This window comes from Choloepus didactylus, chromosome 3 (assembly GCF_015220235.1).
Source record: "Choloepus didactylus isolate mChoDid1 chromosome 3, mChoDid1.pri, whole genome shotgun sequence".
NCBI lineage: Eukaryota > Metazoa > Chordata > Mammalia > Pilosa > Megalonychidae > Choloepus > Choloepus didactylus.
The window spans coordinates 115,213,796-115,229,802 of record NC_051309.1 but is presented as its reverse complement, the minus strand read 5'-3'; the positions used below and the strand labels follow the sequence as shown (position 1 = coordinate 115,229,802).

General features: G+C 34.8%; 1 protein-coding gene across 1 annotated transcript in view; it reads right to left on the bottom strand.

Annotated features, from left to right (window-relative positions):
- Window positions 1–16,007, bottom strand: part of GSTCD (glutathione S-transferase C-terminal domain containing) — a 186,450-nt gene that overhangs the window by 129,186 nt on the left and 41,257 nt on the right. Inside the window, exons 4-5 of the mRNA XM_037830384.1 lie at window positions 13,180–13,431; window positions 5,485–5,578 (exon numbers count right to left, since the gene is read on the bottom strand). Coding sequence (XP_037686312.1) covers window positions 5,485–5,578; window positions 13,180–13,431 — 346 coding nt within the window. The remainder of the gene's footprint in view (window positions 1–5,484; window positions 5,579–13,179; window positions 13,432–16,007) is intronic.

The window sequence follows — 16,007 nt, the reverse complement described above, 5'->3', positions numbered from 1 at the left end:
TTTGAAGACGGTTGTTGAAAGCAGACTCTTGCTCCGGAGAAGCCGAGAGAGGACAAATATCCCAAATGCAACTAAGAGTGACATTTTTGAGGAACTGCAGCCTTGAGAGGAACGTCCAGGGAGAAAGCCATTTTGAAACCAGAACTTGGAGCAGAGGCCAGCCACATGCCTTCCCAGCTAACAGAGGTTTTCTGGACACCATTGGCTATCTATCCTCCAGTGAAGGTACCCGATTGTTGATGTGTTACCTTGGACACTTTATGGAATTAAAACAGTAATTGTGTAACCAAATAAACCCCTTTTATAAAAGCCAATCCATATCTGGTGTTTTGCGAAAAAGGAGCATTAGCAAACTAGAACATACCCTGAGTTAAATGTTTAGTTCTCCTCTCTCAGGAAGAATCTTCTCTCAGGGATTGAACATCATCTAAAAGTAAATGCTAAAGACTCCCAAATACAAATTACTTACATCCCAAATCTCTTTCCTGAATTCTAGACCCCAGCATCCAACTGACTATTAAATATATCTACTTGGATAACTAACTTTAACTCAACTTGCCCGAGCCTGAAACCATCTTTAGTTTCAAACCCGTTCTATCCATTCTTCCCCATTTCAGTTAATGGTAATTCTATCCTTCCAGTTGGTTAGCCAAAAAACATGCTGTAATCCTTGACCTCCTCCTTTCTATGAAACCCCGCATAGAATCAATCCATTAGAAAATCCTGTTGACTCGACTGTTAAAATATATACAGAATCTAACCACTTCTCATCTTCTCCACTGCTAACACCCTAGTCCAAACCATTATTGTCTCTCCCCAGAGTTATTACAAAAGTTTTCTAAATGGTCTTCCTTTTAATCTGGTCCCACCTACCCACCTTCAGTCTATTCTGAACACAGCAGCCAAAGTGATCTTGTTAAAACTTAAGTCAGAATATGCCACTCCTCTACTCAAAACCCTTCAATCGCTCCTTGTTTCTCTTAGAGAAATGATTAAAGTACTTATAATATCCTTTTAAGGCCTGTTTTAGTTTCCTTGTCACTAAAGCAAATACCATGTAATAGATTGCCTTATATAATGGGAACTTATTGGCTCATGGTTTTAAGACTAGTAGAAGTCCAAATCAAGGTGAAACCAAGGCTTTCTTCCTAAAGACTGGCATTCTGGGACTGACTGCCAGCGGTCCTTGTTCCTTGGCTCCTCTGCCACATGGCAACACATATGGTGTCCTTTCCTAGTCTCTTCCTTCTCTTCTGGATTCCATTGACTTTCAACTTCTGGCTGTTCCCTCTGTGGCTTTTGAGTCTCTCTTTCATTCTGCTTTATAAAGGACTCCAATAATCCAGATTAAAGACCAACCTGATTCATTTGGGGCACACCTTAATTGAAGTAACATCTTAAAGAGATCTTATTTACAATGGGTCCACACCCACAGGAATGGATTTAAATTTAAGAACGTGTTTTTTTGGGGCACACAGCTCCAGACCACCACAAGGCCCTATATAATCTGCTCTATCCAACCACCATTATCTCTCTAACCTCGTTTTCTACTTACCCACCCTCTTCATTGTGCCATTCCAGTCATACTAAACTTCCTACTTTTCCATAAATAATTTATTCAACACTCGGAACCTCAGGGTCTTTGCACTTTGTCTTTACACCTTGTTTTCTCTTCTCCAAGTTAGCCTCATGACTGTCTTCTAACTTCTATCACAATACTGCCCAATTTTTACTTCTTAATGAAGCCTACCTTGACAACCCCATTTAATTACAACCCACCCACTACCAGTGCCTCCAATCCCCTTTCCTTTTCCATTCTTTTTCCCACCCTTCAAGTATTTATCACTTCTAACATTCCCTGTCATTTACTTAGTTATTTTGTTTACTGTTTGTCTGTCATCTCCCACTAGAATGTAAACTCCAAGGACAGGAATTTTCATCTTCATTTACTCATACATATTCCAAAAACCTAGAATAGAAGATGATATTTAGTAAATTCTCAATAAATATTTGTTGAATGTGTGAGTAATATTTACAGAACTCAATCTTCATTTACAGGCTTCACTTTCCCATGAGTTCTTATGTCAACTCAGGATACTAAGGTCTTGATGAGAAAACTGTTTACATTATTCTTGAAGTAGATATAATATTTCTATCAAGCTGTATGTCAAAGAAGAAATGGGTGAATTGGATTTATATCTACAATATAAATGCCCAATATAGTTGAGATGAAAGTAATATACTCTCATTGGAATAGATAATAAACCTATGCTTGAAGGGCATATCCATTTGAGAAAATAAACACATACATTATTTGAACAGTCATTATTTTTATCTTGCTGTATAATGTACCTGGGTTCCTAACAACAATAAAGAAAAGAGTACTTCAGAAACTATGGAAAACAGTAATGAAAATGGAGAAATAAATTTAATTGAAGCCAAGACCCTGATATTATTCATTAGCCACCTCAAATCCTAAAATAAAGGAAACAAGTGTAAGCAACTAAGGGAAGCTTATGAGATGAAGGAAAGCTCATCTTTACAGAAGAATGACAGCTTATAAATGTAGAAAGAATAATAGAATTAGAAAATCACCATTTTTTTCAACTCAATGAAATAACAGATTAATGCAAGATTGTCAATGAATACTAAAACCAGAAGTGAAAGGTTGATGAAGACAAGGATCTTCACATGGTTCCACAGTATTGCCCTAGCGAATAAATGCTAATTGCAAAGGTAAAAGTTGCTTTACAATGGAGTGATCTGTTGTCCCTGTGACCCAGTAATCAAAATTAGTATCAAAAATAATGGATAAACCAGACATTATATGCCTCCTGACAGGATGAAATAAAAACACATAGTATCATTTATGAAGTACTTGTACACAAAAATGTTAAACTCAAATCTAATCAAGTCTTTTTAATTTAATTTCCAGTTTCCAGGAAATACCAGGAATCTTTTGAACAAGTTAAATGACAGCAAGAAAATAATAAGATAAACCCCAAGTATCTACATTCTACAACACAACTGGCTCATCTCTTCAAAAAGTCAGTACTGTGGGGGGAAGAGGGTGGTACATTTTAGAATAAAAAAAGACTAAAGATTATAAATAATCCATGATAGGATCCTGGGTCAAGAAAAGTTAAGAGACATTTTTGGTACAACTGAGAAAAAATGAATATGAATTGAGTATTAAATGATATTAAAGAACTATTGCTTATTTTGTAGAAGAATGTCCTTATTTTTTCAGAGATGCCTACAAGGAATTAAGGGGTGACATGTCTTGTTTTTTTAATTGATTTGGCCAAAATATATGTCTATATATGGAAGAAATACACAAAATGTTAGCTATTGAATCTGGTAGGTAGATGACTAATCATTATACTATTCTTTTATGTGCATTTAAAACTTTTCATTATAAAAAAAGTTGAAAATCAAAAGCCCCCCTTATGTTACTACCCCTTCAATTATTTTTTCCCCAAAAGCAAAAAACCCACTAATCTACTTCTAATAGGTCACCCTTATGAAAGTAGGGATTTTATCTGGTTCACTGCTAAATCCTCAGTATCTACCACAGTGTCTGGTTTCTATAGGCTCTTAGTAATATTCATTCATTCAGGTGATTACTTAATGAGGTTCTAGAACACCAATTAGGCCATATTTTCTAATAGAAGTCAGTATGTTAAAAATCAGCATATTGGTGTGGCTCAGTTGTTCTATTCCTTCTGTGCAAAGTATGATAAGATCTAAGACTTTGGAGGATGAGAAATCTAGCAGTCATCACTTTAGTCTGACACCTAATGTGTTTGGGGAAAGGCAGATACTCCACACACTCTAGCCCAGTTTGCCTGAATTCTCTACATTAGAGTCTGTAGCCCATACCCAGCTAAGTAGAAAGCAGTTTTTTCTTTTATTTTCTCATTGTTTCTTGTGTATGACTTCATTCAGTAAACTCATAGGGTTAGTCAGAGTTTAGTATTAGGCATTAGGCAGAATTTAAGTATTTCTTGGTTCTATGGGCCAACTACAATCTTCATGTTAAACAGAACATTAATCTCCAAATTATTTCTAATAATTAAAAATTATGCCCTTGATTGCAAAATAAAACTGAGACACAGGCAATATTAGGAAATATCACAGAAAAGAATAGAAACAGGAAAGGCAAACTATTCCAAAGAGCATTTGGAAATCAAAAGATATATTTGGCTTAATATGTAATTAAGGAACACATAAAGAAATTGATCATTGAGCTAGGCTGAAAAATCCACCACCAAAAATACCTAAAATGGTATTTAAAAATTCAACAAATACCCTTTAAATGTCTAATTGGGTTTCTGAGAGTAAGGAGAACCCTAGGGCCTTAAAAAATTAAAAAGAGAGAACTGAAAATAAGTGCAATGAACTTGAACAGACACTTTCACTGTCCTGAAGATATTTGCTATAAATAGTGACCTAAACTTTAACAGCAGAGAAATGAAGAGAGGCTAATCCTTGATCCCTGGCAGGATGGAAAAGCTGGAACTTATATTACTACACAAAACCATAACCCTTGAGTATTACTAGGAAAAGGTACTTGAAAAAAAAAAAAAGTCCTACCCTCCAACAAAGGAAGTTTAACATATCTGTTTAAACTTCAGCTTCAGATAGAAAAGGTTAAGAAATCCCAAATAAAAACTAAAGCTAGGTGGTCTGAAGTGCTAGTGCCTTGAGAGGCCTGGCATAAGCAAATATAAATACTACCCTTAACCCAGGGCCCCCAGGATTCCCAGAGATTTAGGTAATCCAAAATTATATTAACAATCTAAAATAACAAAACCCAGAGGAAAATAAGATACCAGAAGTGAAAGTCAGCAGAAATAACAAACAACAGAATGAGACCTGTTTGGACATCAGCTACTAGAAATAAAAAATACAGAATATAAAATAATTATGTTTAAAAATTGTAAAATAGGAAGCTGAAACTCAAGCAAGTGAAAGGATATTATCAAAATGTACAAACCAAGTACAATTTCTAGAAATAAATTTAAAAAATGCAATCACTTAACTAAAAACCTAACTATAAAGAGATATTTTACCAAACTTTTTCTAAACAATTGGGGAAAATTGATCATGGACTGAACATTAGATGGTCAAGGAATTTTTGCCCATTTTTTATCAAGTATAATAATAGCATTGTGATTATGAAAGATGTCAATATTTTTTAGATGTGTGTACTGAAGTACATACAACATGTTTGTTTTAAAATATTTTAATAAAGGAAAAAAAAGGAGCAATGAAGCAGATGCAGCAAAATATGGGAAATAGTAAATCTGAGTGATAGTTATGTTGAAATTTTCCAAAATAAAAGAAAATGAAAACTCAGTGGATATATAAACAGAATATTGCATCTAGTCAAAGAAAGAATTTAAGAATTGGAAGACAAATATGAAGGAGACATCCAGATTGTGAATAAAACAAAGGGAAAAAAAAAAAAGAAAAACTCACCTTCCTTTGGGCTCACTGCTGCAGGAAGATTATTCCAATCAAGGGTCCAGGTAGGGCAAGGGTGTGGAGAAAATATCACTTCAATGCCTTTTTCCTGGAAATGGAAATAGACCCTTTCTAAATCAATGTATTAATAAAATTATATTATGTATTAGAAGGCTAAATTTCTATTTTCTTTACTAGCAAAGAGGAGTGTAAATAGTAACAGTCACTAAGTATTCCCCAAAATAGTTAGTGATATTAAAAAAACAAAGCAAAACATAGTTATCCTAGTATTTTTTTTTCATATCACAATTATCTCTCTATATTTCTAGATGGTGATAATAACAAAGAATGCTTTCTTTTTTATGACAATATAAAGAAAGAACAAGCTACCCAGAAACATATCAGTAGCAATGAGAAAAGTCACCTGAGGATAAAAATTTTATCGAAAGCAATTTTGATCATCAAAAACTATGTATAAGAAGAGCTGTCTTCCTCAAAATTAAACACTTTTGTACATCAAAGGACTTTGTCAGAAAAGTCAAAAGGCAACCTACACAATGGGAGATGATATTTGGAAACCACATATCAGATAAGGGTTTAATATCCCGAATATATAAAGGAATCCTGCATCTCAATAACAGAAAGACAAACAATCCAATTAAAAAATGGGCAAAAGACATGAACAGACATTTTTCTGAAGAGGAAATACAAATGGCACAAAAGCATATGAAAAAATGCTCAACTTCACTGGCTATTAAGGAAATGCAAATCAAAACCACAATGAGATATCATCTCACACCCACCAGAATGGCCATTATCCAAAAAACAGAAAATGACAAGTGCTGGAGAGGATGTGGAGAAAGAGGCACACTTATTCATTGTTGGTGGGAATGCAGAATGGTGCAACCACTCTGGAAGACAGTATGGAGGTTCCTCAGGAAGCTAAATATAGATTTGCCATATGACCCAGCTATTCCATTGCTGGGTATATACTCAGAGGAACTGAAACTTAAGACACAAACAGACATTTGTAAACCAATGTTTATTGCAGCATTATTCACAATTGCCAAGAGATGGAAACAGCCCAAATGTCCATCAAAGGACGAGTGGACAAACAAACTGTGGTATATACACATGATGGAATATTACGCAGCTGTAAGACAGAACAAAGACATGGATCATGTAATAATGTGAATGAACCTTGAGGACATTATGTTGAGTGAAGTTAGCCAGAAACAAAAGACAGATGCTGTATGGTCTCATTAATATGAACAGACATTAATGAACAAACTTTAGGAGTTAAAAGCTGACAACACAGGCGACCAGGAGATAGAAAGAGGGCAGAAGAGATCACCATTTGATGCTGAAGGACTACAGAATGTTTAGGATTGATTGCATAGATCCAGAAATAGATAGCATAATACTGTGTGATGGTAGCACGGTATTGTAAGTACACTGAACAAAGATGTCTATGAGTAAAGCTGAAAGAGGTGGGATAGGAGAATGTATGACACCAGAGGTAAAGATAGATGATAAAGACTGGGACTGTATAACATGGCAAAAACTGGAGTGGCCAATGACTGTTACTAAATATACAAATATAAAAATGTTTTTGCATGTGGGAAAGCAAATGAATGTCAACCATGTAGAAATTTGAAAAAGGGATGGTATTCAGGAAAAAACATAATCAAAGCAAACTGGAGTCTATGGTCAACAGTAACATTGTAATATACCTCCATTAAATGTAACAAAGGCAATACGCCAATGCTAAATGTATATGAGAAGGGGATATAGGGGAGTAATATGGGATTCTTGGTAGTGGTGTTATTTGCTGTCCTTAGTAGTATATTGTATTGTATGACATGTTATTCTTCTTTTTATCATTTTTTCTTATTGCTAAAAAAACAAAAAACAATTTTTCTTGTAGTAATCAGTATGTTCAAATGCTGATTGTGGTGATAAATGTACAACTTTATGATGATACCATGAACAACTGATTGTACACTGTGGATAAATGTATGGTATGTGAATATAACTCTATAAAATTGTAGGAAAATATATATATAGGAGTAAAAGTGTTGGAGAAAACATGGTGAGAGGGATGATGCCTCACCAATATGGACTAACTACAATGTGTAAACTCAGAATTGAATCTTAGAACATAGCCTAACGTGGACACAATAATTGTAATAGTCCCTAGATTGTAAGCTCTTACAGCAGTTAACTCTATCCCTGAATTGTAAGGCCTATCTCTAAACTTTGAGATGCTGATCCCCTAGCGTATAACCTGATTGGTCTCTGGAACAATGCATATCTCTGAGATACCTGAAACTCAGAGCTAGAGCTCGGCAGATATGAATGTCAGTATTAGTGCATACAGCCACTGTCAAAAAAAAAAAAAAAAAAAAAAAAAACCTGAAAAAGAGCCCAGACTTCAATTAGTGATATGAATGAAGCAGGTCTGGTTAAGACCAGGGCAAGCCAGGCCAAAGGATAAAGGTTGAAACTGACTGTGTTTTAAAACTTCAACTTCCATGTGAGACCAAGGGAAGAGATGTTCATTTGGTACAGGATCTATATTTTCTAAACAATTTAACTTGTACAGTGTGTTCAAATACCATAATTACATAGAACTTTGACTAGGAAGTGAGACCTGGTAGGTTTGTATAGGTTAATGTGAAATAGTGACACATCCCAGAGTAATTTGGGCAGATAATAAAAAATATATTTACAGCCTCCCCCTCCCCAGCCCCAAGGATCTGGGGGAAGGTGTGGATGTGTTGGACATCCTCACCTGGACTGGTGTTGATGTTGTCACAAACATTGGGACTGGCGGTTTGATGTGCTGAGCCCTCGAGCATGGGACTTGCCCTTATGAAGCTCATTACCACAAAGGAGAGTCTAAAGTTGTATGTAATGGTGCCTAAGAGTCTCCCCCTGAGTACCTCTTTGTTGCTCAGATGTGGCCCTCTCTCTCTCTAACTGAGCCATCTCGACAGGTGAACTCGCTGCCCTCCCCTCTACGTGGGACCCGACTCCCAGGAGTGTAAATCTCCCTGGCAACGCAGAGTATGACTCCCGGGAATGAATGTGGACCCGGCATCGTGGGATTGAGAGTATCTTCTTGACCAAAAGGGGGATGCAAAATGAGACAAAATAGTTTCAGTGGCTGAGAGATTCCAAATGGAGTCGAGAGGTCACTCTGGTGGACATTCTTATGCACTATATAGATAACACCTCTTAGGCTTTAATGTATTGGAATAGCTAGAAGTAAATACCTGAAACTACCAAACTCCAACCCAGCAGTCTGGACTCCTGAAGACAATTATATAATAATGTAGATTACAAGGGGTGACAGTGTGAATGTGAAGACCTTGTGGATCACACCCCCTTTATCTAGTGTATGGATGAATGGAGGAATGGGGATAAAAACTAAAGGACAAATGGGGTGGGATGGGGGGATGATTTGGGTGTTATTTTTCACTTTTATTTTTTATTCTTGTTCTGGTTCTTTCTGATGTAAGGAAAATGTTCAGAGATAGATTGTGGTGATGAACGCATAACTATGTTATCATACTGTGGACAGTGGATTGTATATCATGGATGATTGTATGGTGTGTGAATGTATTTTAATAAAATTGAATTTAATAAAAAAAAAAAAAAAAGAAGAGCTGTCTTTACATAGATGAAAATTGCCACAGTCCAAGAGCTTTATCTACAGCTCCACAAGCTCCTACTTCAACATATACCCCCCAAAAATTACCATACCAGTCTCATACAATCTCAGCAATGTTTCTAGAAAGGGATCCCTCTGGTTTAACTAAATGGTTTTCAACATTTTAAAGAGTGAGGACCCCTTTTTAATATATCAAAAATTTCTCGGGCTCCTTCCCCATGTTACAAATTGTGCATTTATTGATTTGATTTACAGACAGTCGTGTGGCATACACATGGATTCACAGACCCCTTCCAATAACATTCTTGGTCCACAACCCAGAGGATAGATACCCATGGTTAAGGTTTTTTTTTTTTTTTTTTTTTTAAATCTCCAGGAATACCCGTTTCAAAAGAAGAACCCCTGAGAATCCATCATTAACCCTTTTGTATCAGTTAGCTCAAGAGTACTTTCTACTATGAAAATTGCCTGAACTCAGGTCCTGAAGGAAATAGTCCAAAGATCCTTTTCTTGGGGCTAGAGATATAATTATAGGTCTAGATATCTAGAGTACTCACTCATCTCCAAAAAGATAAACACATATTTCTGATATCATCTACCACTCTCCGGTTTCCCTTACTATAATCTAGCCATAGCAACTTTCTTGCTACTCCTCATTTCACCAAACTTATTCCTATCTCAGGGCCATTATTTTAATATATTTAATATATTAAGATATTAAGATATAATTTATATACCATAAAATTTGCACTTTAAAAGTGTACAAGTTAGTTTTTAGTATATTCACAGAGTTGTACCACCACCACCACCATATAATTTTAGAACATTTGCAATACTCCAGAAAGAAACTGCATACTTATTAGCAGTCACGCCCCCATTCTCTCCCGTATTTGCTATGCCCTACACAACCACTAATCTACTTTGTCTCTATAAATTTGCTGAAGGTCTTTTTTACTAGCTGGATCCTCTGCGTAGAACACTATTCTTCCAAATCTTCAATTCATTCAACTTACCTGCTCAATGTCATCATCTCCTCAGACCGGCCTTCCTGACTACTATATCTACAAAGCTCCCCAACTGCCCCACTGGTTATCCCACATTATTTTTTTGACAACACTTATCATTACCTAATGCATCATAAATTTATTTGTGTTTTTTTTTCTTTGTTTGTCTCTCCCACCAGAATGTAAGAACCTATGAGGGCAGGGGTACTGTCCAATTTGTTCTTCATATATCCAACCCTCAGAACAATATCTGGTGTTTAATTAGACATGTACATTTTTTGACTGACTGAATAAACAAAAGCTTCTAGCAAATAAGGGGGAGTTTGTAGGCAAAGTTGTGCCAAAGAAAACAAAAGGGAAAAAAAAAAGTGAGATGTGCATGCTCCTAAGAAAATCTTCACTATTTCACACTTCTGCTTAGCACTAATTTCATATGTTCTCATGTGATTATACAAAAATGAACAGTTACAGGAGAAGTAAAATAAATAAACTCACATAATGTATTAATTTGAGATAATGTGTCTTTTAAAGTACATGTTAATAGAGAATGTCACCCTTAAGTAGGAAAAATAATGTCTAGTTAAGAAAGAAAATTCACTGGATCCAATATATTCTATCAAGTTAGAATTAAAGTGACAATGGAAATTTTTTAACTTATTTTCAGATTTGAATCTTCCTTTTAAAAAAAATCATGGATGTAATGTCACAATCATCTTTCATCTATAATCACATAAGATTTAACGTCAGAAAACAATCACACAGAAAGTCTAATATACTCCCCTAATTTTATAGATGGATAAATTGAAACCCTTTGTTAAATAACTTATTCAAGGTCACAATATTAGCTTAGCTACTAAGCTGGAACAAGGATCTAAGTTACCTGGTCCCAAATATAGTCTTTTTTGACTATGGTGACAGGATTTAATATTTTTTTTTAAATTTCCTGTGAACACCATAAAACTGTGCTTCTCAGATCAGGGGGATAGGGGAGCATAATTGCCCTTTGGCCTTAACTGTTGCATTTTGAAACCCATCACTATTTTTGCACCATGACCGTACTTCCCATGGTCACGATTTCCAGTGGCAGGATGGCAGGGATACTAAGGCAAGCCTGCTGCAGGGAGACACATGAATTCTCTTATGCACAGCTTTGGCTTGAGCTCTGTCCATTAGCTTTGACAAACTCTGTCTCAGAGTTTAAACTGCATTGCAGTTCAAAACTTTTCCTATCCAACTTTCCTTCCTTTCCTCTTTTCTCCATAAGGGTTAGGACTACACTGTGGTCTGATGGCTCTTCCAGACTCCTTTGGCTCCCTCCCCATTTTCCGCAGACCATGAAGAAGCTATACTCAACACCTGTGTGGAGAAGGAGATCTGGTGATGCAAAAGATGGATCGTGGCTGCTAAGTAAATTCATCTCACTGATAAGCCAGTTGACTGAGAGTGCAAGGACACTAAGGCAGACCACTACTGACAAACATAAAACTCCTCTGATAGCTGATGCGGGCTCAAGGACTCCCCATTGGCCTAGGCAAAACTTTCTTAGAACTGTACTGTAGTCTAAATCTTTTCTTACCCAACCTTCCTTCCTTTTCCCTTTCACCCACAGGGGTCAAATTTGCATCACACTCTTAAGACTCCCAGCTTCCTCTGGTTCCCTCCCCATTTTCCTTTATAGGGGTTTTACTTAATAAACCTCTTGCATGTCTCATTTCATCTTGGTTGGAGTCTGTTTCTTGGAGGACCTGAACCAACACATCCCTTTAAGTTAAAAATTTAGGATTCACATTATATTTTTCACATTAATACAAATGGGCTTATATTTACAACTGTTATTAACTTCTCCTGAATTTAATTTTTGCATACCCCTCTTTGTTTATAAATATTTTAATGTATAAAATGCAAATCTCTTTCCTAATGTCATTTTTTTGCCCTTTCCTTCAGTTGGAATAGCACATGTAGAAAAATCTGAATTACCAACTTTTCTTTAAAGTCTCTGTATAAGTATAAATCAAAAACACACATTTTGGATCAGTAAAATTGTAAAAATTATCATTTTAATATGAAGCAAATTACTCTCCTGGCAATAATTTATTTAAAAAACCCAGGTGGTGAATCAAAGATCCCTGTACAGTGTAGTCATCTGATTAAAACTTTAGACACTGCCTTGCCAACTTTTAAAATCAACTAGAAAATGATGTTTTAACTTTATGACTAGCTAACTGAGCTTAGCTAAAGAGGCAAGGGTCTCGTGTCACAGTGGAAATCTTGTGTTTTTCCAAATCAACAAGCTTTCTGTCAACTACAGAAAAAAACCCCACCCAACCTAAATAGGGAAATATAATTAACATTTTTCTAGTGAAATTCAAATGAGTAGCTCAAGTCACTTCATGAATGCTCCTCAATTCAAATATATCTTCAATTAGTCCCAAGGTAAATAGTTTTGAGTGGTAGGGAAACTTCTATAATTGTACTATTAGAAACAAACTATGGCCCAAAGAGGGAAAAACGAGTCATATGTGTTCTTATTATATAACAAGAATTCTTATTACATAATAAAGAATAAAAGAAAAACAAAATTTAAAGAATTACACAACCATTTAGATAAAACCTCAGAAAGTAAACTAACTTATTCATTTTCACTTTTCCTTAACTTCAAATTATCATCTTAAAATAAAAAAGACTGAGGCAAAAACTTTGCAACAGAAAAACATTAGGTGAAAACAATACACTTGACCAGGTATGGTACTACATTGGTCAATAACTTGATTTTAAAAAGCTTTGAGAAAATTTTTTAAAAAATTTTTGAAGACTATATTGTGACTTATGTGGCTCCAAAGATACATAGTATTATAAATGTTCAATTTGTTATACTTCACACAACTGCAAATACCTATCAGAAAAATTGATAGCCACTAATAAAATTGATAACAAAAATGTTAACAAATGATTACAATTTGAAGTAGAATGTGCACCAAGGTTAACACATGCAATTTTTCAAGGAAAACTTTAATGAAACAAATTAATTACCATTAACTTGGTCATGGTTGGTCTTGGTCCTCCTATAAATGAAGGATCATTTTGCTCCTCTACACCTGGGACCTCACTTAAGTTTGGATGCTGCTCATTTGAGGGGGTCAGCAACTCTGATAAATGAAGAAAACGGATCCCACACTTAGAAGCTGCTGTTTTCACTCTTGGAACTTCCTGAATCCTCTGGTACCAAGAGGCCAGCAGTGGTAATTCTATCAGCTTTTCAGAAAGTTTCTTGCAGATAATTACCTAGCCAGGAAAAAAACAAACAAAAAAAAAAGTTATACATTTTTTGTTTATAATAGCTGCATTGTAGTATACTGCACATACCACAAAACTCATCCATTTTAAGTATACAATTTATACAATTGTGTGACAACAATGACAATCCAGTTTTAGAATAATTCTATCACCCCCAAAACTGCCATTGTGCCCATTTCTGTCAATTTCTGCTCCAATGGCCAGTCACAAGCAACCAATGATCTTTCCAACTCTATAATTTTGCTTTTTCTAGGATTTCATATAAATGGAATCAAACAATATGTATCTGTCTTTTTCCACTTATCATTATGTTTTTCAGGTTCCTTAATATAGTTACATTTATTAGTCATTTGTTCCTCTTTACTGATGAGTAGTAGTCTATTCTGTGGATACACCATATTTTGTTTATCAGTTGATAGACATTTGAATTGTTTCCATCCTTTGACTACTATGCATAACACTGTTATACATATTCATATACAAGTTCTTTGTGTGTATGGAAATGTTTTTCATTCCTTCTGAGTGGATACCGAGAAGTCAAGTTGCTAAGTTGTAAGGTTAAGGGTATATTTAACTTTTTAAGAAACTGCCACATTATTTTCCACACTGGCTATACTATTTTATATTTCCACTAGCAATGCATGAAGGTTCATTTCTCTACAATCTTGCTAGCACTTGTTATTGCCAATCTTTGTTATCCATTCTAATGGGTGAGCAGTAGTACCTCATTAGGATTATAATTTGTATTTCCCTGACTAACGATGTTGAGCATCCTTTCATGTGCTTATTTATCATTCATGTATCTTTTTTAGTGAAGTGTCTATATGTTTTTATCATTCATGTCACAATAAAAAATTGTGACAACTCTTGTATTTGGGGGTTAATATTTCTGTTACTGAATAAAGATTAAATATATGAGTTCAAAAAATATTCTGAGTTAGAAACCTGAAATATAAAGGAATTCTCAAGACACTTGAATTTTAATAATATTTCTTAATATTTATAACAATAACATTGTATAATCTTTGTGAAAGTATAATGATGAAAACAAAATTGACCCTTCAGCCTGCTGGACAGCCAACTCCTATTGATACTATTAAAACATAAAAACAAAATTACATTTCCAAAAATGTTTGAAAATTCAAATTGTATGAACAGAGTTAAATTGAAAAAGAAAAAGATCCAAACCCCATCCTGACCTCTTCCCAGAAGTAAAGTTAACAGTTCCTTGTATGTCGAAGGAAAAAATTGAGCATATACTTCATTTTAATTTATACAAACTGAAACACATGATACACATTATTCTGCAACCTTGATTTTTTCACATACTAATATATTTTAAAGATCTTTCCATATTAGTAATATAATGATCTACCACATTCTTATTTTACCTTTGATTGAAGAAACCACACAATTAATGAGCATAGTTATATTTTCACAAAAAATTTAGACTGTTTAATCACTATCAAGATAAAATAAGTAAAATATAGCCACCATTCCAGAAGTTTCCTTTATGTCCCCTGAGTAACAACTATCCAAAAAAAGCCACTATTTTGAATTTCATCACCACCAATTTGTTTTGATCTTTTTTTTTTGAGATGCTGTAATTTTAAGGAAAATCATGTATAAAATAGAGTTCCCATATCCCACTCTATTATTAAAACCTTGCATTAATGTGGTACACGTTTCAACTGATGAAAGAACTTTTTATAACTGTACTACAGTATTAACTGTGCAATTCATGGTTTACTTTAGGGTACAGTGCTTGTGTTGTCCAGTCCTATGGATTGTTTAAAATTTTTTGTTCTAGTAACATGTATACAACCTAAAATTTCCTCTTTAACCACATTTAAATATATAATCCAGTACTGTTAATTACATTCACAGTGTTGTGCTACTATCATCACCATCCATTACCCAAACTTTTCCATCATCCCAAATAGAAATTCTGTACAATTTAGAATTAACTTCCCATTCTATGGTTTCTTACTCAATGAATTTGATTATTCTAATTATTTCATATCAATGAGAGCATACAATATTTGTCCTTTTGTGTCTGGCTTATTTCACTCAACATATCTTCAAGGTTAATCCATGTTGTCACATGTATCAAAACTTCATTCCATTTTAAGGCTGAATAATATATACCACATTTTGTTTATCCATTCATCAGCTGATGAACACTTGGGCTGCTTCCACCTTTTGGCAATTGTGAATGATGCTGCTATGAACATCACTGTGCAAAGGTATGTTCAAGTCCCTGCTTTCCATTCTTTTGGGTATATAACAAGAAGTAGAACTGCTAGGTCATATGATAATTCTATACTTTTTCTGAGGAAATGCCAAACTGTCTACCACAGTGGCTGCACCATTTTGCATTCCTACCAACAATGAGTGTTCCTATTTCTCCACATCCTTGCCAACACTTTTAATTTTCCACTTTTTAAATGGTAGCCATTCTAGTTGGTACATATCTCATGGTTTTGATTTGCATTTCCCTAATATCTAAAGATGTTGAGCATCTTTTCTTATGCTTTTTGGCCATTTGTATATCTTCTTGTAGA